At 44.5% G+C, this 25,641-nt stretch overlaps 2 protein-coding genes across 2 annotated transcripts; one reads left to right on the plus strand and one right to left on the minus strand.

Annotated features, from left to right (window-relative positions):
* Nucleotides 1–3,093: 3,093 nt before the first annotated feature.
* On the plus strand, nucleotides 3,094–14,825 carry SDE2 (SDE2 telomere maintenance homolog). Its single transcript, XM_084284946.1, has 7 exons — nucleotides 3,094–3,233; nucleotides 3,418–3,535; nucleotides 5,578–5,689; nucleotides 6,276–6,445; nucleotides 7,174–7,285; nucleotides 7,913–8,312; nucleotides 11,295–14,825. The coding sequence occupies exons 1-7, from the start codon at nucleotides 3,123–3,125 to the stop codon at nucleotides 11,514–11,516; spliced, it is 1,245 nt and encodes a 414-aa protein (XP_084141072.1). The 5' UTR covers nucleotides 3,094–3,122; the 3' UTR covers nucleotides 11,517–14,825.
* A 5,403-nt stretch (nucleotides 14,826–20,228) lies between these two features.
* On the minus strand, nucleotides 20,229–23,058 carry LOC311207401 (left-right determination factor 2-like; the record flags this gene model as incomplete). Its single annotated transcript, XM_084283405.1, has 4 exons — nucleotides 20,229–20,568; nucleotides 20,735–20,974; nucleotides 21,732–21,963; nucleotides 22,794–23,058. 4 exons carry the CDS (start codon nucleotides 23,056–23,058, stop codon nucleotides 20,229–20,231), a joined length of 1,077 nt encoding a protein of 358 aa, XP_084139531.1.
* Nucleotides 23,059–25,641: the final 2,583 nt, after the last annotated feature.

Raw genomic sequence — 25,641 nt, forward strand, 5'->3', positions numbered from 1 at the left:
ATAGATGATGCAAATAGGGACTAAATACCTAGCACTGCTGCCAGACCAAGCTGAAAGAAAACTACTCTTCTATCCAACAGATGTCACTTCCAGCCTGATTTGTTGCAGGGATCTGTGCCAGTCACCTACCTATAGCCACCCAGAACTACAGACAGTACAACATTAACAGCCCCAAATTACCCATGAGGTGACAATGTATGACCTATAAAGGGCCTGATTTATTTTATGACTCCACTGTTGTCAGCTTTCAAGTTCACAGGTGCATTACTGCTACAGCATGCATCTGCAGGCCAAATTCAGCCAACACTTACCAGGGCCAGGAAGTCAGCAGCACAGACCTGAGGGTAGAACAAAATATTCAGAAAAGACACGTAAGAAATGGCCTGTGAATTACACTGATTCAGCACTTCTACTGGGCAGTCCTGCGGCCCAACTCTTTCCTGGATATCTCTGCCTATTCTTTGGCCTGTACTGGCAAGCTCCACACCCTCAGTGCCAATAGCCGGAGTTTCAGAGGAGGAAATGAATCATGCCCTTGGAATGCAAACTGAAAGCCTGCAGATCTAAGAAAATAGTTACTCATCTGTGTATACATATACATGCATAACTCGTGTATTGCCAATTACATTTCAATCTGATACATGAATAATAATAAAAAAAAAAAAATCCAGCAGAATTCAATATTAGATGCATTCCAGAGATACAGCACGTGGTTATAAATGAAACAAACAGCACCATGTGACTTAAAATACAGCGTGGGCCGAACTGGGGCCTGATCCAGCACAAAATCACCACAGCTTTTCCTGGCTACAGGGACATCAGATTGCATGGTCGCACCGCGACCACACGACACGCAGTTCAGAAATACCAACCTGCTCTTGGGAGCGAGATAGCAAAGGGGTGTCTGGACTGGGTCAAAATGCTTTGTGAAAACGAATACAGTGTAAGCAGGAGCCGGCCAGGTTTGATTTATTAATTTGCCAAGGTGATCCCATGGGGAGATCCCCTTAATTGATTATGCATTTGTTGACGTGAAGTCCGCGCTTGCGGGTCATGCCACCTCTGTTTGCCACACACCCTCGGGGCCGCCTGGCAGCACAGCCCCATCTCCACACAGCCCAGCAGAGCAGCACGGCACTCCCACAGGCGAGAGCAGCCCAGAAGCATGGACCAGCCCCGTCCTTTTAAAGCACAGCCGCCTTGAGACCTTCAATTCGCCCCAGGCCCCGACATGGCCGCCTATCTGCCTTCCTAACGGCCTGCAGGGCGGCCGGGGAGCCCCTGGGCCCATAGCTGAGGCAGGCAGATAAACCTCCCCCCGGCGCCAGATAAGCCGCCGGCCCCGGCACCCGTCCAGCCTCCTCTGCAGGCGGCCCCGGGGAGCCAGGACGAGCCTCCCCCGGCAGGAAGGCGGCTGAGGCGGCAGGTGTGCCTGGCTGATCCGCCACGCTCGCTGCCGGCAGCATGGAGCAACCGCACCAAGCTCAGATCGCACCGACTCTGCCCATCTTCCACCCTTTGGGTGTAGGGATGCACTGCTGCATCCCGCAGTGATCATAATTCCACCGATATGTGAAGCTAAGAGGCCGTTTCTTGCCTTGGAAATACCGGATCAGCCATCCGTTGGCCGCAGGCCAGATTTGTGTGGCTGTATCTGCACAAAAAGCCCCAGCTCTCGGTGACTGACACTGTCGTAGCAGTCATAGAGGGGCAGGAGGCTGCCAAGCCTGACCGTGTTTCTGCCGGTGTTTGCGAGAGTCCTTACAAGATGCAGGCAGCAGCAGCCTACCTTTACACATCCTGTCCCCAGATGGCTATATTGAAGACATTGAAAGCATTTCGAAGCCACTGAAGAATGCAATACTTGCACTGCTTGGATCTCCATCGTGCCATTATACACATCTCCTTCTGCAGAGATAGAGCTGTACACCTTCTGCTAACTGTTCTTCGAACCCCCTGCTTACGGGTAGCTACTGTCCGTCACAAAGAGCTCAACTTTCATCCTGATTTAAAAGCATTTTATGTAACTATGCTACTGAATCAGCCCCAGGTTTCAGAGTTTGAGGCCTCTTCCCAAACTGTATACTAAAATGCATGTAGGAGTGAGCAGGACAAATAAATCCATTGCCCTGCACCTCCTTACCTGCAATTTGTACCACCTTTGATTGGACACACAACAGCTGCACGTTTCTTGTACTCACCACATTGTCAGTATTTTGCCACACTTCTTATGCTGCTGCCACCACTACCAAAGCGGCAGATCAGACAAGCGTGTTTAGAGAAAGTGTGTATTTTGCCTGCTATTATGTTCTCACAGAGGCGCTGCGACACGCTTTAAAGAGCCTTTATAACCTCGTAGGCTGAGTTATCAATCTGAATCAGAAAGGTACAATTATCTAGTGTAGAAAAGGGGTGGAAACGGCTTTTAAGATTGCTTGTGCCATGCACACTGGCAGACAGGGCATTTTGTCTATGCAGCACTCCAGATGAACCATTCTCGGAGCCATTTCCTAAAGCAGAATATCAGGACACTGCTTGTGAGCTTCTATTCCCTCCCAGGCAAGGTCCTCACATTTCAGTGTTTTCATGGTAAATGCAGACTCCCCTAGACCGACCACTATGAGCCAGTGGTAAAAACACCTAAATGCTCAGAATGACCTTACACAGATAAAAATGATAAATTGGGTCCCTGAACGGACTGAAACGTCAGTTTGACCCCTGAAGGTTAACATACAACACACGCAGGTAACCTTTGGGGAGGTTTGCACCGATAGCAGCTGAAAAAAAAAAAAAAAAAATGGAAGCCCAGCAACTAGGAAACCCCCTAAAGTAATAAATAAACAAACAAACAAACAAACAAACAAACAAATAGCTAATAGTCACCAGCAGCACAGCTAAACCACCCAAAGTCAGGGCAGAGACCCTACGTGCATCATCCCCAATATCCCCATCCCACCCTCCCCTTATCGCCCCGCACCAGCCCTGCCCCAGCCCTGCCCCCCCTTCCCCCCCCTTTCCCGCCCTACGTCACGCAACCGCGCGCCCGTGACGCCAGCGCGGCGCGGCGCGGGGCGGGGCGGGGCGGGGCGGCCGTTGGCGGCCGTTGGCGGCGCGCGGCCAAGATGGCGCTGGCGCTGCTGAGGGAGCCGCTGGGCTCTCGGGCGCGGCCGCTGCCGCTGCCCCCCGGCGGCGGCTCCGTGCGCGGCCTCCTGAGGGACTGCGCCCGGCGGCTGGTGAGCGGCGGGCAGCGGGCACGGGCAGGGGCAGCGCCCGGGGCCGGGTTGCGGGCTCCGTGCCGTAACCGGGGAGGTCCCTTCCAACCCCTCTGATTCCTCCTTAACGGCTTACTTCGTCAGGTTGTTTCGTTTTTTCAACCCATCGTGTGACAAAATTGTGTTTGTTTGTTTGTTTTTTTAGTGTATTCCCGAAGAAAGTTTGTACGTGAAGTGCAACGGGCGGCTGGTGGATGACGACGACGAACTGCAAAATGGCATGGTGTATAGCCTGGAAACGAGGCTTTGTGGGGGAAAAGGAGGTTTGTGCCTCGCTGATTCCTTACTAATTCACATCTGAGCTTTAAATTTTATTTATTTGTTTATCTATTTTATATCTTAAACGATACTGGTATCAGAAGTTGTAATCTGGTAGCAGATATCTCGTAATGCAGATGATTGTGGGCTGTCCACAAAGTAAAGCCAAAGCTGAGAGTTTACTTTAGGTTGGCTATTAGGAACAACTTCTTTACTGAAAGGGTTGTGAGGCATTGGGATGGGCTGCCCAGAGAAGTGGCTGAGTCACCATCCATGGAGGTCTTTAAAAGCCATTTAGATGTAGAGCTGAGTGATGTGGTTTAGTGGAGGACTTGTTAGTGTTAGGTCATAGGTTGGACTCAGTGGTCTTGGAGGTCTCTTCCAACCTAGATGGTTCAGTGGTTCTGTGACAGCCGTTGTTGGCACTGCTCTGTTTTGCATCCCTAGTTAGCGTAGCTCTACTAGCAGAAATCTGTAAGGTGCCTCTGAGTGAATTCAAGATCAAAATTGTATTTAAAAGGCTTCTTAGGCTCCTAAATTTCACTTGCTGTCACTTATGACAAGTATTCCAGCTACAAAGAGTCTGTGGCTTGAATATGTTATATAACTTAATTGATTTTGTCTTTTCTCATTTGAAAAAATAAAGCCAAGGTCTTAGTACCCTGAGAACTAAAGATTTTGGCCTAAAACAGGCTGCTTGTATTGTTAAAATATTTTAATGTTGTTGTAGATGATGTGTTAATCACACAAAACCGTGCAGCCACTGACAATGTGGGCATTCTCTAAAATCTAACATAAAGGATGAAACAAGTTTAGCGGAGTATATTTGTGTATAAATGACGTCCATATACGTTTGCTTTTTGAATCCAGTTCTTGAAGTTTTCTGGCTGTTGAGCTAAAATGCTGAATAATGGTGCAGCCTTGCATCAGACTGCATCTCAGCTTGCTTTGCCTTCTTCATAGTTTTAGAAAGAACTGAAAAGAAATATTTCTGCTTTAGCTTATGAGCTATTGTGTTGGTTGGTTAGGTGCCCTAAAAGTATTGCATGTTTTATAAGCTGCTTGTTGTATAGCAGCCATCTTCCTCACCTATTGTCTGTCAGTTTCAGTTATCCTGGGATGCCCCAGGATGCACATGCTGTGATTCACTCTGTGTTACTGATGTGCTGTTGGAGTTGCTTAAAAATTGCTCTTTGACAATTTTGTCTGCTTTGATTTGACTTTGTAACATAAAAGACTGATTAAAAATAGGCATACAGGCACAGTTCAGAAATACCAAGACTTATTGTATGATCCCAAAGAATTACAGATCGTGCTTATCATCTTATAAGAAGACTGAGCGCTCTATTACCAGGTCTAATTCAGCACTTGTAACCTTAATGAATTCATTGCTGTTGATTTTTGGGAGCATGTCTGGCTAGGTGTAACAACTAGGTTCTTACTCTTCAGAATGTGAAATTCAATAGCGTGTTCAATGAGCTACATAAATTGTCATCGCCAATGGCAGTAATGGGTTTTATTAGCTGAATACAGTACTTCTTCTGCCTCATGATCCAGTAGACTATCTGGATAGGTTGATATATGCAACACTTCTTAAAGGTACTTTGAGGGCACTGATGGTACAGATGTGTTTGGCTTTTAATTGAAAAACTGTGCTTGGTACTTTCAAGTTGCTTAAAGGACTTTATTAATCCACATTGTCTCTTCGAGGCTGTTAAGTGTCTTTCTCAAATTTGAGACAACATAAGATGGGACTTGGTAAGAAAAGTTAGCCGTAGCTGAGGAGCATATAGAAATCTATTTTGGGGGGCTGTCCAGCATAACATTGTCATCATGATCATCTTGATGAAGTGGGTATGGCTAACTCCTAAAGTGTCACTTGGTGACATTTCTAATGTGTTGTAATTTTCAACTTACCCCATGTTTCAGTAGCATTGAGGGAAGAAGTGTTGAACTCCCTATATTTCCATAGTTAATTCTTTTGTTTTGCATTAACTCATCTCCATTTGTTTCTGTTTATCTAATTCTTGATTACTTTTTTCCTCAGGGTTTGGATCTATGCTGCGAGCACTTGGTGCACAGATCGAAAAGACAACAAATAGAGAGGCTTGCCGAGATCTCAGCGGAAGGAGACTTCGAGATGTCAATCATGAAAAAGCGTGAGGCATTTTATTAGAAGCTAGCATTATAAAATAAAGTGACTGCGTAACTCAATATTAACAAAAGAGGTCATATGACAGGCTGTTATAGCAATGAATTTTTATTTTGAATACTACAAGGACTGAAAGTGAAACTGTAAGCAAAGGTAGACTGGAATCGCAGAATGGTTGAGGTTAGAAGGGACCTCTGGAGGTAAACTGGTTCTCTCCCCCTGCTCAAGCAGGGGCACCTAGAGCAGGAGGTCAACAGCATTCTTTTGGTATGAATGTATTATTGAAAAATAGAGGTGATTGTACCCTGACCTTCTTCTGAGAGAAGACTGATATACACGTCTTAGATTTCTAATCTGAAAGTCTCACAGTTCTGTCTGAAGCTGCAAGGCCATGATACTGGGGAAAGTTGACCTTCACGCTGTTTCTGGCTTCCAGAATAAAGTTTATTCTCGTTGTTTTAGCAGACTTTCTGTATATTCAGTAATTCCCATGAATGTTTTTGTTCTTCAGCATTTGGTAATTGCAAAGTAACAAACAAATATTACATTAAATGTTGGAAATGCTCTCATTTTCATGGCTCTGTAATCTGCAGGATGGCAGAATGGGTGAAGCAGCAAGCAGAACGGGAAGCAGAAAAAGAGCAAAGGCGCTTGGAAAGGCTGCAGCGGAAACTTGCAGAGCCAAAGCACTACTTTACAAATCCGGACTACCAGCAGCAGTGTCATGAAATGGCTGAGCGGCTAGAAGATTCAGTCCTTAAAGGTATTGCAGTTTAGCTTTACTTTGTCTCCTCAGAAAATAAAGCAAATTGAAAGCCCCTATGACCGCAGCCCAGCATGAAAATTAAAGAAATAAAAAAAAAAAATGCTGACAGTAACTCTTTCAGTTCAATTACATTTTAAACTCCAGTAAAATGTGTTGAATTATTTTTTCCTCTTCGACTACTGCTTTTCTTAAATTGCATTGAGCAGTGTAACACAGATTCTAGCGATACTTTATCTTACTGTGCTACAGTGTCATCTCACAGTAATATCAAAGTTCTGTGAAGGTAGTGTTGGTATTTCATCAGTAAGAATTACGTAATCGTTTTCAGTAAAATGACAATACATGATCAGGTCTTATGTGAAAACCAGAGATGGAATACAGCTACAAAACAGCTTGTTTCATTTACTGTTCTCTGTAGTTATTTTATTTATCCACTGGTTGTTCCCTTGCTGGCAGCTTGATAATGAAACTTGAGGCTGAGTGGGATGTAGAAACTAAGAGTTCACATCAGGAATCCAATTTTAAGATTAACTCCGTCTTAGTAAAGCGGGATAAGAAACCTTTTGTTGCTGCTGAGTTTGAAGCTTTGAATTTCCATAAATGTGCACTGACAGTGATTATTTCCAGTGAGTGTTTTATATTGCATCTAAAATAAAAAGAGGCCTGTTTTAAATTCTATTTATGAATTGTGTATCAGCAAAGTGGACTTTGACTTCCTTTTGTAGGACTGCAGGCCACTTCTAGCAAAGTAGTGTCACCGGGAAGCAGCAGTAGTCGGAAGCGTCCAGGTGAATCTGGAAAGAATGGAACAAAATACGGAAAGAAAAAATGCTTTTTGTAAGTACTATGACTCCAAAAGACTTTGAACTTAATGAAAATTTGATAAATGTAAGCAAACATCTCATCCAGGAAGTAGACTTAAATAGCAGTTAGTAAATGTAGCTGATTAAACGTGAGAACTCTTAAGTAAATGTTGATGGTTTCATATAATTCTGTCCCAGCAGGAGCAAACTTTGCTTGCAAAAGTAGGCATCCTTTCTTTCTGCCCTGTTTAATATGGTTATGTTCTACTAACACCCATTTTCTTTTTTTTTTTTTTTTTCCATTAACGAATTCAATTTAAAATGAACTTAAAAGAGCCAACCAAAACCAAACAAACCTCAAACCACAACAGCTGTTTTTTCCTCATGTAACATGAAAGAGAAGGCATAATGAGTCTCCAGTGGTGCTTGGAGTAGCAATAGCTAGCACACACTTTTGTATTGGGATTGCTGTTAAGACATACACCTGCTCTTGGGGGATGTCAGGTTCTGTTTGATATTAGCAGCTCTTCATCTTACTAAACTATTCTAAATACCTGCTAGAGTAGTTCAGTATATCTCTTTGAAGCAACTTTTGTAAAGAAAAAGGTTAGAATTAAGAAGGTGAAATTTTAGATAAATATTTATGTGCTGGTTGTTGCAGGCTGGGATTGGAAGGATTGGATGATACTGACAGTTCAGATTCTGAGAATGACAGTGAAAACGATTCCCCTCATGCATCTGACGAAAGTTGTCCATCAGGCAGCGGATACAGTGAAAATGCTGGAAATTCAAGCAAGTGTTCAAACAGCCCTGTGGATCCAGCAGAACATAGCCCAGTTGCTGAGAAGGCACCGGAGCAGCCAGAAGTTAGTGGAAGAGACCTGCAAAGGGAGATGCATGAAGGTGGGCAAACTGAAATTCCGGCTGATGAAAATAGTGAAATGACAAAGCCCCAGAAGGAAGAGGCCCAGGAAAGCAATGAAGCAACCCAAGCCGTGAAAGAAGAGGTGCAAGAAAATGTTTCTTCTAAGGTGCAGGAAATGGACCAGTCTCAGAGCACAGTAAGTATGAAACAGTACAAAACATACTAGGTCTCTTTCTTCAGTTGCTTTTACTTGATCACTTTTTTTTCTGTGATCCACAAAGGGAAGGGGAAAGGATCTGCATCATTTGAATTTAATGCATTAGATATAAGTGCTCGAGTTAGAATAATTCTCCACCTAAGAAGCTAATAGAATCTTCAGGGTTTGATACAGAGCACAAAAAATCCCAAGGTTAAATAGGAAAAACTGCTTGACTGAAGATAACGTGTTTCCATACTTATGAAAAGGGAATGTGCAAGATAATGGCAACTGCAGCCAAGTAAGGCTCTTAGCCGACAGTCTCTTCACTGGTAACCGTTAGCTCCACATGCAGGAAGTAGAATTGTAGTAAAGTGGCAGTCTTGAGAGATCATAAATATAGTGGGTTAAGGCAAAACTTAACAAAATTAAGATTTTTCTTAGTTTAGAGTTTCTACTAAGATGTAGTTCCCTTGGCTGTGTAGTGTTGTCTTTCCCAAGATCTGCATTTTTTTCTGTTTGTTTTTTCTTGTTCCATGTTATAAGGAATTCTGGATCCAGAGTTTGATGCAGAAGGTAGAGGAAAATAAAACCATTCTGCAGGATGAAAGACTCTTATCAATACTTCTTGAGACATTACCACTCTCCAACTTGATTAATCTTGCTTATAATGTGGTCAATTATAAACATTAAGATCAAAACTTTAAAATTAGAAGCTGTTGCATGTATATGCTCCCTAAACCAATCAGCTGATCAGTGTTTCTCAATATTTTATTTATAAAAGACTTGAGCCTAGCTCACTGAGAACCCTGGTCTGCTGCAAATTTCAGTTTTCATTTGACCAGTGAAAGTCTGAAAGCAGCAGGGCCTTTTACTAGACAAGAAAGATTAATGTAGGCGACAGGCTTTGCCTGAATTTGCAGTGGATGGTGGAAGAATGGCTTTAAGATCGATCATCTTCTGTATCAGTGATAGAAGCTCTTCTATACTGTTGCTATACCATTATTCCTGCTGGCAATTTGGGTTGGTGTCAGAGCACCCTCAGCTGGATCAGGGGCAGTGCTGACCATGAGGTTCCTTCTCTGGTGATAGGCAGGAGGATGACAGGGATTTTTGCAGCAGAGGCTTTGCATTGGTCTTTCAACCAGAAGAGAGTGCAGCTTGTCCCACTGAATTGATGAAAGCCCAACTAATATTTGGCAGTGAACGTTGCCAATATTTGTGCTTCATTGTCCCTTGGATAATACTAACATTTGGAGGGGGCGGGGGTGGGTGGGGTTGGAGAGGGAAATGATGTATCAAGTATTTTTTCAGGCTAGAAGAGTTGCTTGAATTTTCTGCCTTTGTTCAACTAGAGCAGAAGGCCTCCCCTTAATTCAGCCATTGCCAATGGCTGAATTCTGAAAAGTAAAGGTTTAATACAGTTAAATGGGGAAAAAAAGATCGGGACTATAATCTGATAAATCAGAACTTGATCATCTATTGTACTATTAAAGCAGGGACATTATTTTAAAATGGATGTTTACCGTTCTCCACTGTTTACCTTTTGCTTAGTATTTGTGAGGCTGCCTATTCTTAGAACAGGAAACTCCACCAGTGGCAGATTGTTATTGCAGGTGGAAATATTTTTATAACAGTCCTTGATGTTTTTTGTGTGTTTTCTTTTTTTTAAGTAGGACTAGAATAATGAGGCAACCAGCCTTTTTTGTGCGCTTAGCAGGACAAAGGTTCTGGTTCTGCTGAGTTATGAACTCAACAAAAACAACTAGCACTAGTAGTCTCACTGCTGATGCTCCTTGCTCCAAAGTCCCTTTGATACCTCCAGTGTTATACTTGCCCCAAGACTAATAGCTGCTTTAAATACTGAAGGAGTTGCGGTTGATTTTCTGTTGTCCTTCTTAATGTGCTAGCAGTCAGGGTGTTAGTAAATTCCTGCTGTTGAGTTGTAACGTCCTTGTCTGCATTCTTCTGTGGACAAAACGCTGGGTAACCTGCTGTTGGTAACCTTACTTTGTTGGTAATCCAGAGAATATCCTGTGAATATACCAATTTTCTTTTAAGATTAAACTTTCATAACTTTTAATGTGTCAAGATGAGCTTTTTTTATTAATCTTATTTGTACCTATTTCTTTAATTAGTGTGTAACTGCAATTAGAACAACTAGAATAATTGTTCATCCCCCTTCCTGCTACTGATAGGGGCATATCGTTGTATTCTGCGTGTCGTTAAAAAAGGGATGATAGCTTTGTTATGAGTCTGGAAGCCAAGGTTAAGCTATGGAGCTGCTAGATGAGGTGATGGGCTGTTGTTTTTAGTCTTTTTTTTTTTTTTTTTTGGCAAGTACTTAACTTCCCTGGGAATAAAAACAGTGCCATCTATTTTGTCTCCTGGGGAAAAGGTTTAAGTACTGCCACTTGTATTTTTATTTCTTTTCCTTCTGCTATTGCAAGTAGAATGTGTTAATTCTAATGGAGTAATTAAAAAAATCACCTATGCTTATTTAAAATGGCTGGTGCTTCTGTTTTGGAGGCTGTGTATGTTGCAAGATTAAACTTGTCTGCAGCTTGTCTAGACATGTTAGAGTGAGCCTTTAACTAGCTGGCAGAGGCACTGCAAAGAGTACAATTGTAGCAGCACAGCTGGACACTGGGTATGAAGCCCACCTGGGCATTCACCCTGCTCTTGGGTGTGTCATTTCTGTTCAGATGTGCATGTTTTAAGGCTAAGCTGCTAGCTAGCATAAATTTGCTTGCACATGATGCAGTAACGCTTTGCCTGGATAAAATAGATACTGCTAATAAAGAGAATATTCAGCCTAACATATATGGAAACATAGATCAGCTTCATTAAGTGAAGTAATAAAGACTTCGAGATAATCCTAATTTAAGGTCCTCTGCAAAATCAAGTATTTTGTCTATACTTGCCCCCCTCCCTCCGTCAGGAAGAAAATAATTGTGATATTGGATGTTTTTCTCTTTGCAGGAGGTGGAACCAATAGACCTACTCGCATTCAACTCTGCTGCTGAAATGGAAGTGCTGGGTTTAGATAAACTGAAGATGCAATTGATGGCTTTAGGACTGAAATGTGGAGGCACTTTACAGGAACGAGCAGCAAGGCTTTTCTCAGTGAGAGGTCTCACTAGAGACCAGATCAATCCTTCCTTATTTGCAAAGCCACCTAAAGGGAAAAAAGCGAAAGTTTAAATTATTTTGTCTGCGTACTTGTTTTCTTTAATCTATTTCCATTCTGCATTGCCACATAGAATTCTTTGTTTTCACCAGATAGATTTCTGTTTCTATTTTTAGTGAAGTTTAGTTAACACAGAGTAAGTTGCTAAACAGTGAATTAGTTTTGTGCTCGTTATAAAGGAGCGATGTAGTGTCCTTTACAAATGGTTATAACAAGTCTTAATGTAACAGAACAAAATCGCTGCAGATGGGAAGAAATAACCTGAATATTTTGAATTCGATGATTCTATGACACTGTTGTCACTTATTTTGAGAAATATCAATCCTTTCTTAGCTTTAGTTTGAGTCTCCTTTGTTATGTATTCAAGATAGCACAGTTACAACTGTCAAGAGATAAACATCAAACTTGTTATTTAGGCTTAAAAGCTGAAGTTTCTTTATATAAAAAGAACATTTTTATATGGATGAGGTCAGTATAAATAAATACTGTTCTGTAAATTTGTGAAATGTCAGGTATCGATATATCGGTTACTAATTAGTGTAAGTATTTCTTTTATAAGAACTAGATAAATAAAGAAATTTACTACTTTTGTTCTTGAAAAGTCTCTGAGTGAGGAAAAAGATTTACATCCTTAAGAAATTAAAAAAATAAATTACATTTGTTGCTTGCTGAAGATTGGTAAGATAATGAGTGATCATCTGAACCTGAATGGGAAATTTAGAACAGGCTTTAATTTTTTTTCCAATGGTAAAAGCAATGGAATAATCTCTCAAGGACTTGAATATCTGCAGTAGTGCTCATTTATCCTAGAATAGTGTCTGTAACCTTAGTGCCGGATTTACCCTGAGGTGTGAAGGACCCTTGCTGGAAGGGCAGCATATTTTCATGACTGCATGTGCAGCTGCTGCTTCCTTTGTTTCAGAGGCTTCTAAGTAGTGTTCAGTTTGGTGCCTCAGATTTTACCACTATATACTGGAGAATATTATGTTTGTGATGATTTTCTTGGAGAGACCTGAGAAAAAAATTTACTTTCTTCCTTCTCTGACATCTGTCAGTCTGTCAGGTTTTTTCTTGACAAACTGTAGAGGTGAGCTCCTAAAACAGCTGTGTTCATGCAGCTGCTCCAACATGCTGATTAATCTGACAGTTTGTATTCAGTCACTGATGGGACCTGTTCTGTGACTTGCCAGGATTGTGAAGGGATTTGAAGTCAGAAGTAGGTCCTTGCTAGATCTGCCGGTCACTTCTGATCACCCAGTCCCCTAACATTCTTGGGCATCTGGCCAAACCACCTGAAGCTTACGAGGGAGCAGTCCTGATGCCAGCGTTCCTCCAGGTGTCGCTGAGGGTCAGGGACAGCCTGGGTGTGAGCAAGCATCCTCAACTCACCTGGCAGCCAGGTCTTCTGTTCTCCTGCATATATTCCAGTTCACAGCAGATGGTGCCGAGTCATACTGAGGAAAGGTGTGGAAACTGGGAGGTGCAGGATTTATTTCTAATGCAGCAGCTGGTAGGCAAATCAAAAACACTTGTGCTTTGTTTTGTCTTACTTGTGAAATGGATTTGAGTCTACTCACTAGTTGGAACCATATTTGGTGCATTTAAATTCTGTAAAAGTGCTATATATTCCATACAAGTCCTTAGTGCCCTTTTGGGTCTTTCAACTGGGTATGGAATGGATAGGCAGGTATTTGCAGTCACGGTAATTACATCATCATACACGAATCCAGCCCTCATGGATCCACCTGATGGAGTGTTCTGAAAACACAAATTATGGCAAGGGGGGGCTAAACTGCTGAAGTGTGTTTAAACTGTTCTCCGTTTACCTATACGTGTGATCCAAAAGTAGTGAACTTGTCATTTTGCAGCTTATCATTAGCATCATTTGGTTTACTTGATGAGCAGTCATTTATATACAGCAAATGATATGGCAGATAAGCTCATGTTTGTGGCAATAAAGCACTTGACACATCTGGCACATTAATCTGTAAGGGAGAATTGGAAAATTACAAAAAAAAAAAAAAAAAAAGACATTAAGATTCTGCACATCATATCTCGTGGGGGTTATGGGACGAGGGATGGATCCTGGTTAGAAAGGTTTGGTTTACTGAGTATGTTTCATTAGGGAATGATTAGAAGATACCTAGAAGGTCACCTCAACATAGTGAAGTTTGAGCCATCAGTATGCTTAGTGCTCTTACAAAAGCACAGACATGAGGTGTGTCAGCAGTGCCTTAGCCATGTGAATGTGCTGAAGCTCCTCTGTAGTATGGCAAGGGGTAGTGTGGGCCAAAATGGAATAGGCCAATTTAGTGATGTGTGTTCGTAACATCACTTGCCTAACTTACTTCCCCTTGCTGCAATTGCACTTTCGCTTCAGTTGCAGTGACTGAGCCTCTTCTAAGCCTGTCCCATGCACTATCATCCACTTGCATTTCTTGCGGTTTCCTTGTTCTAACAAATCTGTTCCCTAATGGGGTATAGAGTGCAGCACAAACCAAATTTGTGCCAGCATAACTAAAGGAGCATTCTGTAGGGTAGGACATGAACATTGGTCAGCGGAGAAAAACTGGAGTATCTTCAACCAGCAGTAGTGCCAAACACTTGTTAAATTGTCTTCAGTAGCGCCAGAATTAGAAGAATTACCCTTCCTCTCTGCGTTGTTAGGATAACGGCTTATGTGTACCTTGAACCAGCTCAGTGCTTAGGCACATTTATTCTGTAATCACTTAGATCCTGCTGAGCTAAACAGGAACAAGCACTTGTTCGGGAGTATGTCTGCATACGGGGTTAGTCTTGAGCAATACTTCATCTAGAGAGTCATACAGGCACTCACTGGCAATGCTTCATTTCCATGTGACAATTGGGTATCCTTCAGAAACGAGCTGCATCACAGACAGGACTCAGATTGATTCTTCAGCAGAACAGAAACAAGTGTTTGAAGCTTTCTGAAGTATTTGGATAACAGAAGAAAGAATTCAGCAGCTACTAATTATATATAAATTAGAGCCATTCCAATGTGTAATGGGTTGTTTCATATAGTACAGAATGGCCTCAGAATAAAGGTGATCTTTTCTAGTGCAGGACCAGAGGGTAATGCAGAGCATGCGGTACTCCTGCTTTTATCTTTATCTTTCCAATGAGTAATGCAGCTTGGGATTTCAAAACATGTTTCTGGTTGTAAACACATTAAGACTGTGAATGTCTGTCCAAAGAAAGGGTTTGTGCTCCTGTGCAAACACCAACAAAGTGTGTCTTGCAGAATTCTTCTGAAGTGTTTTACTTTGCTTTTAAAAAAATAAATAAAAAATCTTCTGAAAGAACTAGAGCACTGTCTTGGGTTTCTCTTGTATTTCAGAGTTACTGACTGATGATAGAGAAAATAGTGGCACAAACCTGGGGAAGAGCTTTTACTTCACTAATACAGAGCCATGTAAGGAATTAAATTCCCTGGAAGGAAATTTAAGTACATATGACGCACATAAAATAGCAAGGAACAGGACAATTCATTAGCCATGTGAAATACGCAGGTTTGGTAAGAATTTGCTTCTGGCTAGCAAGTTCAGAATTAGAACATGTCTCCTTCTGTGCTGCTCTTAAGCAAAGCTTTGGTCTGCTGATCACTCAGAGCTTCGGTTCCAAAACAACTCTGGATCATCCAGTGTTGCCAGACAGGAGTATTCATTGCTAAACCTGAGTAACGTTTTCTGCTTTTTTTTCCTGTAACATGAATGACACGCTGCTAAGTGAAAAATGGTATTTTTATCCCTCTTACCCCACAAGAAAAAGCTTTAGGGAAATTGCATATCACATAAAACCTCCTAATTTCACTTAACGATGTTTTTGATTTCCACAAATAATTTCCATCTTGGGATCTCTCAGCAGTGTAAGAAGTCCTGAAGAGCTTACATTCACAAGAGCACCGTAAGATTAGGGTTGATTATGTCTGTTTTCTAAACTGAGGTACGGAAACATAACTCAGGGAAGTTTACAAAGATGACCAACAGCAGACATTGGAGCAGCTGACTGCCTTCGGTCAAAAGGCTCTTTATTTCCTTCTGCTACAGTTTTCTGTAACACAGATGAGTTACTGAAAAGCTACTGCAGTGTTTTTGACACGCACATCCCTGTGCTAGCACTGATAGCAAGCATGCACAGAGCATGCAGTAATCTCCTTGTTTTTCTGAGCATGACAGCTTTTACACTTGCTACTGTAGGTGGCAGTGGACTAACAGAGGAGGATGTGTCCTGTCCCAGGCAGTGCTGGTGAAACCCTCAGCCCTTTGAAAAAAAGAAGAGACCATAAGCCCTGACTGCTTTGTGGGGGAGCACAACAGGGAGCAAGAAACCCCTCAGCTGCTTGTAACGTCTGGAAAGCAGAGCAGTGTTTATAAGGCACCAGCTGGCTTATGAAACATCTGCTGCAAGTATTCCACAACTCACTGAAAACATCACTGGATTTCTGGTGGTTATGGACGAGGCCATATGCACTGTGTGATGCTGTATTCAGCATAAGATGATTATCTGAGACCTCCCAAGGATGACAGGCACTAGCCACAGGGTGGGAAGTTGGCTGCTGCCTTAGAAACAGCAATCACAACCTGACTGTGTTACTTTTCAGCAAACAGAAAACACTTTTAAAGGGAATATGAATACCTGAACTTTCAAAAGGGCAGATTTATGATCGCTGAGAGAATCAGGAGGAGGAAAAAAGCAGGCAAATAAAAATTAGGAGTACCTTTAACATGAAATTTGATGTTTGTGCTGTGGAGCACGACCATGGCTGCTGCCTGTTTTCAGGGGAGAGGCCCTGGCGTGCAGCCCCAGTTTGTGGCTGTGTGCAGGTCCAAGCAGCCCAGCAGAGAAGTGCTGGTGGTGGGCATGCTGTTCTCCTGCACCTGCTGCAGGAACGGACAGAGGCGTTCAGATCCTGGCTGCCCATCTTTGCACAGGAGTTAACTTCATATTAAGTTAATGCAAAAAACAGGAGATGCTAAGACTGTTGGGTGGGTCTTTAAAAATATCAAAGTTCTGAGGGATCACACAGGAGCCTGAAAACTTATCACTTCCCCTGTTTGTTTGCCTTGGGTCCCCTTTTCCCAGACTCCAGCTGTTCCCAGCCAAGCTAGAGGAGCTGCCCTGGTTATCACCTCTCTTGGGATGTGGATTGGGAATTTGACTTTCTACTTACCCCAGCAATTAGGAGGCTGCCCTGAAAGGCCAAGTGTCAGACACTCTTTGTAGGAGTTTGTGAAACGCAAAGGGAAAGAAAAAAAAAGAGATGGAAAGGAAATGAGGTCTCACCAGAAGGGAGAAGCTGCAGCTTATCATAGATTTTAAAAGAAAATGGGAGGGCAGCCTTTGAGTGAAAATGTGGAAGGATTAGACAGGGTAATTTGACTCAGCTAGCAGTGACATTTAGTACGGCTTGAAACCTGTTATCCCTCCTAAAATGTAAGAGTAATGGAGAAAGTCCCTGCCATAGGAATACGCTACTGCCCTGCCCAAGTCTGCATCATAAGAAAAGATTTCATGAGATCGATAGGTCCTTCCCTTCCCTTCCCTTCCCTTCCCTTCCCTTCCCTTCCCTTCCCTTCCCTTCCCTTCCCTTCCCTTCCCTTCCCTTCCCTTCCCTTCCCTTCCCTTCCCTTCCCTTCCCTTCCCTTCCCTTCCCTTCCCTTCCCTTCCCTTCCCTTCCCTTCCCTTCCCTTCCCTTCCCTTCCCTTCCCTTCCCTTCCCTTCCCTTCCCTTCCCTTCCCTTCCCTTCATTTTTTCCAGCAGAGCATCAATGCTAATGAAACAAACTGTCACCATGTACATAAGGTGTTCTGTCTCCTCAGTCTGTGCTGCCGCTCAGGCAGGAGGAATAACAGGACAGCTTGACAGCCTTTGTCACAGCTTGTACAGATATAAATGCAGCAAGACAGCATGCACAAGGTACCACTGCAAACACTGCCTGCCTTGAAGGTGGCAGGCCAGGAGATAATTCCCTGTGGCACTGGTGAATGTCTGTGGAAGCCCCTGGTGGGGCAGGATTTAAACCCACAGCCTCTGTGCTGCAGAAACCTCTGGACCCTACATCCCTTCAGACCCACCTTCTAGCCTGCTGTGTTTTCCCTGCGAAGCCAGCTGGGGTTACTCAGAAGAATCACATGCTGTGTGTCTTATGATGCATCAGTACTGTGCTTGTGGTATTTGGGTGTGATGGTGGAGGTGACGGGGTTGGTGCCTCCAGCCTGCCTGGCCCCATGGCATGTGATTTCTCCCAGGCTTGGGGTGGATGCCCTGGAGGGACACCAGGGTTAATGCTTTTCCTCCTCATGCAGACACCAGTTCAAACACTGTCCTCCCCAGAAGCTGGGGGTGAGCAGATATACATGTATTGGCTGCTTTGTTCCTCACAGTTATATCTGAGCTGGCTGTGCCCTGTCCCAGCTGGGTGGGGAGGAACCAGGACTGAATGTTCACTGAGACAGACACCCTATAACCATGAGGAGAAAATGGCTGAGACCAAACTGGTTCCTCCGATCCAGATCCAAGTCACCCTTGGTGCTACGTGCCCGGTGCTGGCACTGGGGAATCCGTGCTCCTGCCATTTTTACTCCCCTTAAAGCTCTTGTTTGTTTGCTTTGCTTTGTTATGAGTGTTTACAGAAGTGAAAGGTGCTACCCCACCTACAGGCCGAGGGGGAGGCCTGTATGGCTGGCTGACCTCGGAGCAGGCCTCGTGCAGGGTGGCAGGGACGCCCGACACCTCGGCCTCCATGAGGGACAGCCCGATGCCGCTGCTGAGTCCTGCAGGCCCCAGTCCCCACAGAATCACAGGGTGGCTGAGGTGGGAAGCCACCCCTGGAGGCTGTGTTTTCTACCCCTCCTGCTCAATCAGGGACACCCAGAGCAGGCTGCCTAAGAACACACTTTTGAATATGAGTATCTCCAAAGAAGGAGACTCCACAAACTCCTGGGGCAAAGTTTGCCTTGTCTGCGGCCCTTGTGCTCCCTGTCCAGCCAGACAAACTCATGCAGGAGTCCTCCCACCAGCAGTGGGTTCAGCCAGCACTTTGGTTTGTTCAGCCTAGAGAAGAAGAGACAGAGGTGGCCTCATCACAACAGGGAGTGGAGAGGTAGGCACCAATCCCTTCTCTCTGGTGACCCCAGACCTGAGGGAATGGCATGGAGCTGTGTCAGTAGAGGTTCAGGCTGGATATTAGAAGGTCCTTCACTAAGAGGGTGGTCAGGAACTAGAAGAGGCTCCCAAGGGAAGTGGTCACAGCACCAAACCCAACAGCGTTCAAGAAGAATTTGGACAACACTTTCAGACATGTGGTTTGACTTTTGGGTAGACCTGTGTGGAGCCAGGAGTTGGACTCGATGATCCTTGTGGGTCCTTTCTAACTCAGGATATTCTGTGACTCTGTGTTTTATACAGTTCAAAAAAAAAAAAAAAAAAAATTATGCCACATTATCACTGTCGTTCTCTGGGAGATGTGCTACTGAGGTGCCCATGAGGAAGGGCCAGGACTAATGCACTTCACCAGGGGACAGGAGAGGTGGGAGGCAGCCTATCTCATCCGGGACTATAGTTATAGGACTATAGGCTTACCTTGCTGCCTGCCCACCCTGACAGTGCACTGCTGCAGCTCACACAGAGAGCGTCATCACTTGCCTCTCAGATGAGTTTCTGGAATTTCTCCTCATAAAAGTACTAGCTTATACCCTGCAGAAGCATGGGGAGCAGTGGCGGTGGTGTTATTCTCCACAGCAGCTCAGCCCTGTGCCTGCCTGCATGGGCAGATAATCTTATCATGAGCAGGCAGAGACACGCATGTAAGCGGGCTGTTACCGGGTGCATGTTTGTAGGAGCTGGACAGCGGGATACATTCAGAAATATCACTGATTTTTTTCCTCCGCTTTCACACCTAGGAATAATTATACGCAAACAAATGGATATTTTAATAATAATACTTTATTGTTTTCTTGTTGTTGAAAGCAATTATGACTAGAAAAATTGCTCTTAATTGAAAAAAAAAACCTGTAATACACAATCAGAAAAATAAGGGCCTGATTCTACAAACTGCTACTCGTGCAAGCAAAACATAGTCATGGTTTGTAACATGCCTATTGACATCAGGACTCTAAATTCTGCCTAAAACTGTGCCAAGCCCTAAGTACAGGGATAAAAAATATTACCCTTCGAGTTCTGGACAATATCGTATGTACATTTATATATAAGTATACATACATACAATATATATGCACATATATATAAATTCCTTTGAGCTCTGGACAATATTCCATGTACATATATGTATGTATGTAGGCAATATGTATATATACAACATGCATGTATACAATACATATGTTTGTATACTACATATATGTATGTGTGTGATACCTGTGTATATTGTGTGTATACAATATATACATGTAAGTGCTTCTGCTCTGTAATCCACAATAAACGTGACTTGGACATACAAGGACCAAAATTTACAGAGCGCTGGAGGCTGAGGAACTGAAAGTCAAACCCAGGTGTGACTTCTGCACCTGGCAGCGATCATTGTCCTTGCCTTTTTCCTGCAGCTGTGTGCAGTACCCTGGGGTGGGGACTGAAATAACCTGGAAGCAGCTCCACCAAATCCAGCGAGGTGTAAGTCACATAGGTTTGGGTGAGGATGGATGCTCCTCTGAGCCCACAGGTGTCACAAGTCCTGTCCATCCATCTGTCCCTCACACCAGCGCCGCACCATTTGCCATGCAGCTGCACTTCTCGATGATCATGTTGGGAAACTCAGCTGCCTCAATCTCGGTGCGGTTGCCCCTCCTGACCAGGTACATGACAGGGAGTGAGGAGGTCTCGGCCACAGCGCAGGCACGTCCCCCAGCCCCCAAATGCTGCAGGGACCTGGGGGGCTGCAGGCAGCCCCCCTGGCACCGGTAAGCCTGGTACCCAGCTGGCTCAATGACCCAGTACTGTGTCCAGGAGAGCTCACGGAAGCTGATGTAGTGCTTCTGACGGCAGCAGGTGGACTTCCCCGTCACCACACCATCCTTGCAGTCCCCGGGGCCCCTGTGTGTGAAGCAAGAAACAACAGGAAATCAGGAAGGCTGAGGGCAGAGGCTGGCCCTGAGCCATGATGCTTGGACCATGCCCAGGTTTGCTTTGAAAATTCAGGCAACAAAGTGAGCATGGTAACTCAGTGTCAAGGTTCCACGGATTTCGGTTTCATACTCACCCGTAGTCCTCCAAGTCAAGGGTATAAACCACCAGCTCGGGCTTGCCCATGGCTTTGTCCCTGGGGTCCTGCGAGGTGAAGCGCACCGCTTTGGCCACCTCCGAGGCGTAACTGCCTACTCGCTCCCCCTCGATCCAGACCTGCAGGACCATGGGCTCCTGCCTCTTGTTTCGCAGCCAGTAGTGCACGGCCTGTGTCACGTCAAAATTCTTCCAGCCCGACTCTCGCACTGGAACCAGCCTGCCCGTCAGAGAAAAGCCCGTCAGATAAAGCCTGGGCTCGTGGTGCTGTTGTTGCCACCGAGTAATTTGCTCCCTGTGCATTGCCATGTGCCTCAGCTGCATGACAACTCTTACTGAGCAGCTCTGCCAAGCACCCACAGCAATTAACTAAAAGAAGCACACAAAGCATGCAAGTCTAGCAGACACTGAAGGGAAAAACAAAAACCCTTGCGTGTGCTTGTGCTAAGGTATTGATACAAGCAGTGCAGGGTTATACGCAGCATCAGTGCTTGTGACAGCAGCCTGGTAAACTTAACTACTCCCACCTGCACCTCTCCTAGCTGTATTAGGGCCACAAGTCCCTGCCCACCCAAAAAGTTGGTTTGATGTCTAATTTTGCCTTCAAGGGCTGTAAAGTTTTCAGAAGCTTTCGACTGCAGAAACAGATGCTTTTTGCATAATTTACTTATTGAAAGCAGCTAATGAGGTGGCCAATGGAAAGACTATCAGCAGCCAGTAACCCCTGTGAGTTAGACTGAGAGGTAAGCAAGTCAGATGGAGACTGTCAGAAGGGAAGACCATAATCTGACACAGAAATGCTTCACTTTAATGCATTATTACATATTGCAGGCTTAACTTAATATCTGCTTTTATCAGCTTGTTCTGGCCTTAGAGGCCACACAGCCCAGTTCTACAGATGCACCTACACCGGACAGACCAGAGGCACACCCAGTGTCACCTGTCCCCGTCCTGGGGACTGGCACCCCCTAACCTACCGGGAGTCGATCAGGGAGGTCCTGTTGGTGCCATCACGCTGCCGCTGCACCCAGTAGACACTGACTCTGGCGTTGGAGACAGGCCTGTGAGACTGCTTAGCAGGCAGGTTTGCCCTGTCCAAGGGCTTCTTGAAAAGTTTCAGCTCGGCCATTGTCACCTCGCTGTTTATCGGTATTCTCCCCTCCATGTCAAAGACGAGGTTCTGGCGTGTGGGGTCAGGATAGAGGACGTCTCCCACAATGTCTGCACACATTTTGGACAAAAAAAAGACAGTGAGTCATTGCCATCATCTGTACCTCATCCACAATTATCATCACAACACACTCCTTGCATGCTCCCAAAATGATCCCTTGTGGCAGAGACAGCCACTAAACACACTTTTTCTAATGTGCACTTGAATCAAGGTCTTGCAAACGCCCTAATTCTTCTTCTAGGTCTAAGCCTCTGCAACTTGGCGACAATGGAAAGAAATCTATATAATTCACCCCTAAATGGAGCAAACACCAAAAGGTGTGCATCCCTTTGTGCCAACACCATGTGTGAAAGCAGGAAACTGCACAAATTGCAATGAAAAAATGTCTTCCTTTGCTGCCCAGGATGCTATGTGTGTCTATTAAAAGTAAAGCAAGCTTGCAGCGTCCTTGCACAGACTCTGTTGTGTCTGCACAGCAGATTTCCTTGTGGATAATTTTCCCAAGCAAAATGAAAGGACCAGGGTGAGGAGACATATCACACCTGTTCCTACATGAATGAGAAGAGGACTTTCTGGAGCTTTGACTAAAAAACTGCAAGGTTTGCACTTTCTACTAACAATTTATTTATTTATTTATTTATTCATCTGCCCCAAATGCTTCCTGAGCACTAGTACTACTTTTCTCTCACGTGCCAGCAGCAGTCTGCCCTTTGCCAGGACCATGGGGTCCCCTCTCCAGCTGTGAGGAGCCACTGACACATGTTAATCTTTACACTGCTGCTACACACATGCTTCCCACCCTACTCCTCTTCAAAGCCAGACCCCAACCTCATTCCCCCGTGGGTTTGCCTGCGTGCAGGGACATTACCTGTATTGCCAGGGATTCCCCGGAGGATGCTGCCCAGGCTTGGCGAGGCGCGGCGCTTCACCCTGTGGCGCTTCAGCATGGAGATGTACTTGTTCCTCACGTGCTCTGGGATGACCAGGTCCACCAGGTCTCTCTTGTGAAGCTTAGGGACCTCGGAGAGCCCCAGCTGCTTCAGCAGCACCTCCTTGAACTCTTCCTGGGTGAAGGCACAGACTGTGGTGGCCAGGCAGAGCGTGCAGAGCATCTGGGCAAAGCTCGGCTCCATCCTCCTCTGGCAGCGGCCCCGCAGGGAAGAGCAGGGTTGTCACTGGGGCTGCGGAGCGCTCGCAGGCTGCTGGAGCAGGACAGAGGTTTTATAGCCAGCCTCGTCCCACTGGCACAACAAATTCCACAAGTGGGGATGAAGCAGAGGACTTGAAAGGATCACCCCCCCGCCCCTTGATAGACACATGCCAGTTTAACACCTTCGTGTACCGCCAAGCCGATACAAGAAAGTTTAGGGGAGCGACCAGATTCCTTCACGGGGAAGAAATTTTCCTGCTTTTTTTTAACTCCCTGTGAAGTTCTGCTCCAAAGTCCCCTGAGCAAGCAGAGTCTCCTGTTTGGTCTGGGTCAGACAGAAAATACATCTGTATTATACATTTGTATTAATACATAGTACTACATTGCCGTCAGTGCTGCACCATACAACTCTTAAAGGAAGCCTTGATCTTTACCCTAGCAGACTTGTTACTTAAAATGGACAATAACAGTCAGGAGAATAAAGCTACATCCGAATGTCCACCTTTATGGCAGACATTAAAAAAATAATTTATTTTTTGGGGGTGGAGGGTAGGTACCACTTTGATCTCTGACTATATGTATCAAGCATATGAATTGCAGCATCGAGTCATAGTGGTTTATGGTCTTGTGCACCCCCTCTGAATCACTGGAGGTGGAAGATGTACAAGGCTGGTGTTTTGCTAAAACGTTCAGTCACTCTTTATGGATTCCCGAGTGCTTAATAACATGTTTTCTTAAGAGAACATGGCTTTATATACAGGCAGATAATCCCTCAATGAAGGTGAGAAACCACGCTGCTTCTCCAGAACACAGGTAACAAGTATTGGTGTTTGAGTGCCATCAATAACCACAACGGAGAGCTGTCTCTAGAGAGCAAAGCTGAAGCGGAGGCTGGATTGCGGGGGCTGCTTGTTCTTCTAGAAGTCAGTCTTTAAACTTGGAGCTCACATCCTCTGCTTCCTTGGCCTTTGCTGACATAAAATGAAGGAATTGATTTTTGAAACCAATCCCAGGAGAAGGGAATTGAAAAAGCAGAACCTGATCGATGAAAGTCTTAAGGAGCACGGCATTAGGGGCAGATTCTCATCCTCTCCCACAGAAACAAACAACTGAACTTGTACAAAAGCACCTGGAGCAGTTCATCTCTCTTTCAAGCAAGCGTGAGCCAAGGCAGCCTGCTTGGGGCATGGAGGAAGGCAACAGAGCCTGCAGAGAGAGCGTGGCCAGTCACCTCTGGTTAGGCTGCTTTGCCTCTGGAGCCTCCTAAAGAAATTGCCTCCCTAAATATGATGAAGTCTCCACTAGATGTTAACGGGGCACCTTCTTGGGTTCAACTGAATTCTAATGTGACTATAAACGCATCGGTTGTGCATGGCCCAGGGCAGTGTCTGCTTTAATTCTTTGTTTAGCATCTTTCTCAGAACAAATTATTATTTTCTGTGATATTATTTCAGTCCCAAGGCACTAAAAGCAGTGAAAATTACCCACTTCGTTTGACCATCACCTCTAACTCATGTCAGAAACTTCCGCTCTTGCAAATAAGAGGAGGGAAGTTTATTTTGCTGGCATCTCTGTGACTCTCTTAGCCCTGTGGGAAGGCCCTGCCTGCCCTGCTGTCCCCTCCAGCTGCATCTCCAGCTACATGGCACGTCCTTGACTGGCACACTGGTGTGCTGGTACATGTTGATGTTGTGAGGGTCACCTGCTGCAAAAAATTACAGCTCATGCATTCGCAGTGGTCTCTCTTTAAACATGTTATAAGGCCTAATCCTGTAAACCTCTGTCCAGTTAGTCTTTATTTCTGGATCTGGATGAGACTTCTCCTGTGGCTGATGTCTGAGCTGCCAGGATGAAATCCCTTCCCTGTCTAATGTTTATTGGATGGTGATTTATGGACTTCACATGTAAAATAAATTTTTTGGAGCAAATAGTTGAGGCTCAGCTAGGAATCAAACAGAGGATGTGGATTGCAGACTTTTCACAGGAGAGTGATTATCCGGTCCAGTTGGTGGATTTGCCATTCTGCCTTTGTCATGCAAACAAGAAAAGTCAGGAATTTTATAGTAGCTCTATTTGTGTAATGTGTATTAGAATCTCCACGGTGCACTCAAGGAATCAGAGTATTTAGAGGGGCTGTAGGGCACCAAGTCCTAGGAACTTACAGTTTTAATGAAAGCCAGGACCTGTTGAAGGGAGAACCTCTATATTTATGCTTTAAATTTAGTTTTGAACAGTTCTCCAATATATTTTCTGGGCATATCTATGCAGTGATTTTGGTAAATAAATCTAATGGCTTAAAAGAGAAAGTGTGAAAGGCTTAGCATAATTACACAGCCGTTATCCTGGGACACAGGAACGTTTCAAACACATTTTCAGTGTGCCAGTGAGGATCTGAATCCTTAATTTTTCAAGATCTGAATTTGCATGGGCATAATTATTTTGTATTACAGTTGGGCCCATATTAGAATGGCCTTTGCTTGAGTGATGTGAAAGGCCACAGTTTTTGTGTGCTCCAAGGAATGCCCTGATTAGTTCAGCAGTCTTTTTATATAGAGATGTGAACACA

The sequence above is a fragment of the Netta rufina genome (genome assembly GCF_964035555.1).
Source record: "Netta rufina genome assembly, chromosome: 3".
Classification (NCBI taxonomy): Eukaryota; Metazoa; Chordata; class Aves; order Anseriformes; family Anatidae; genus Netta; species Netta rufina.

Bases quoted from the DNA above. Each gene is read 5' to 3' on its own strand.
- SDE2 (XM_084284946.1), top strand. From the start codon at position 3,123: ATGGCGCTGGCGCTGCTGAGGGAGCCGCTGGGCTCTCGGGCGCGGCCG. The intron at 6,446-7,173 runs GTATTGCAGTTT...TTCCTTTTGTAG, and splicing joins AGAAGATTCAGTCCTTAAAG to GACTGCAGGCCACTTCTAGC. The intron at 7,286-7,912 runs GTAAGTACTATG...TGGTTGTTGCAG, and splicing joins GGAAAGAAAAAATGCTTTTT to GCTGGGATTGGAAGGATTGG.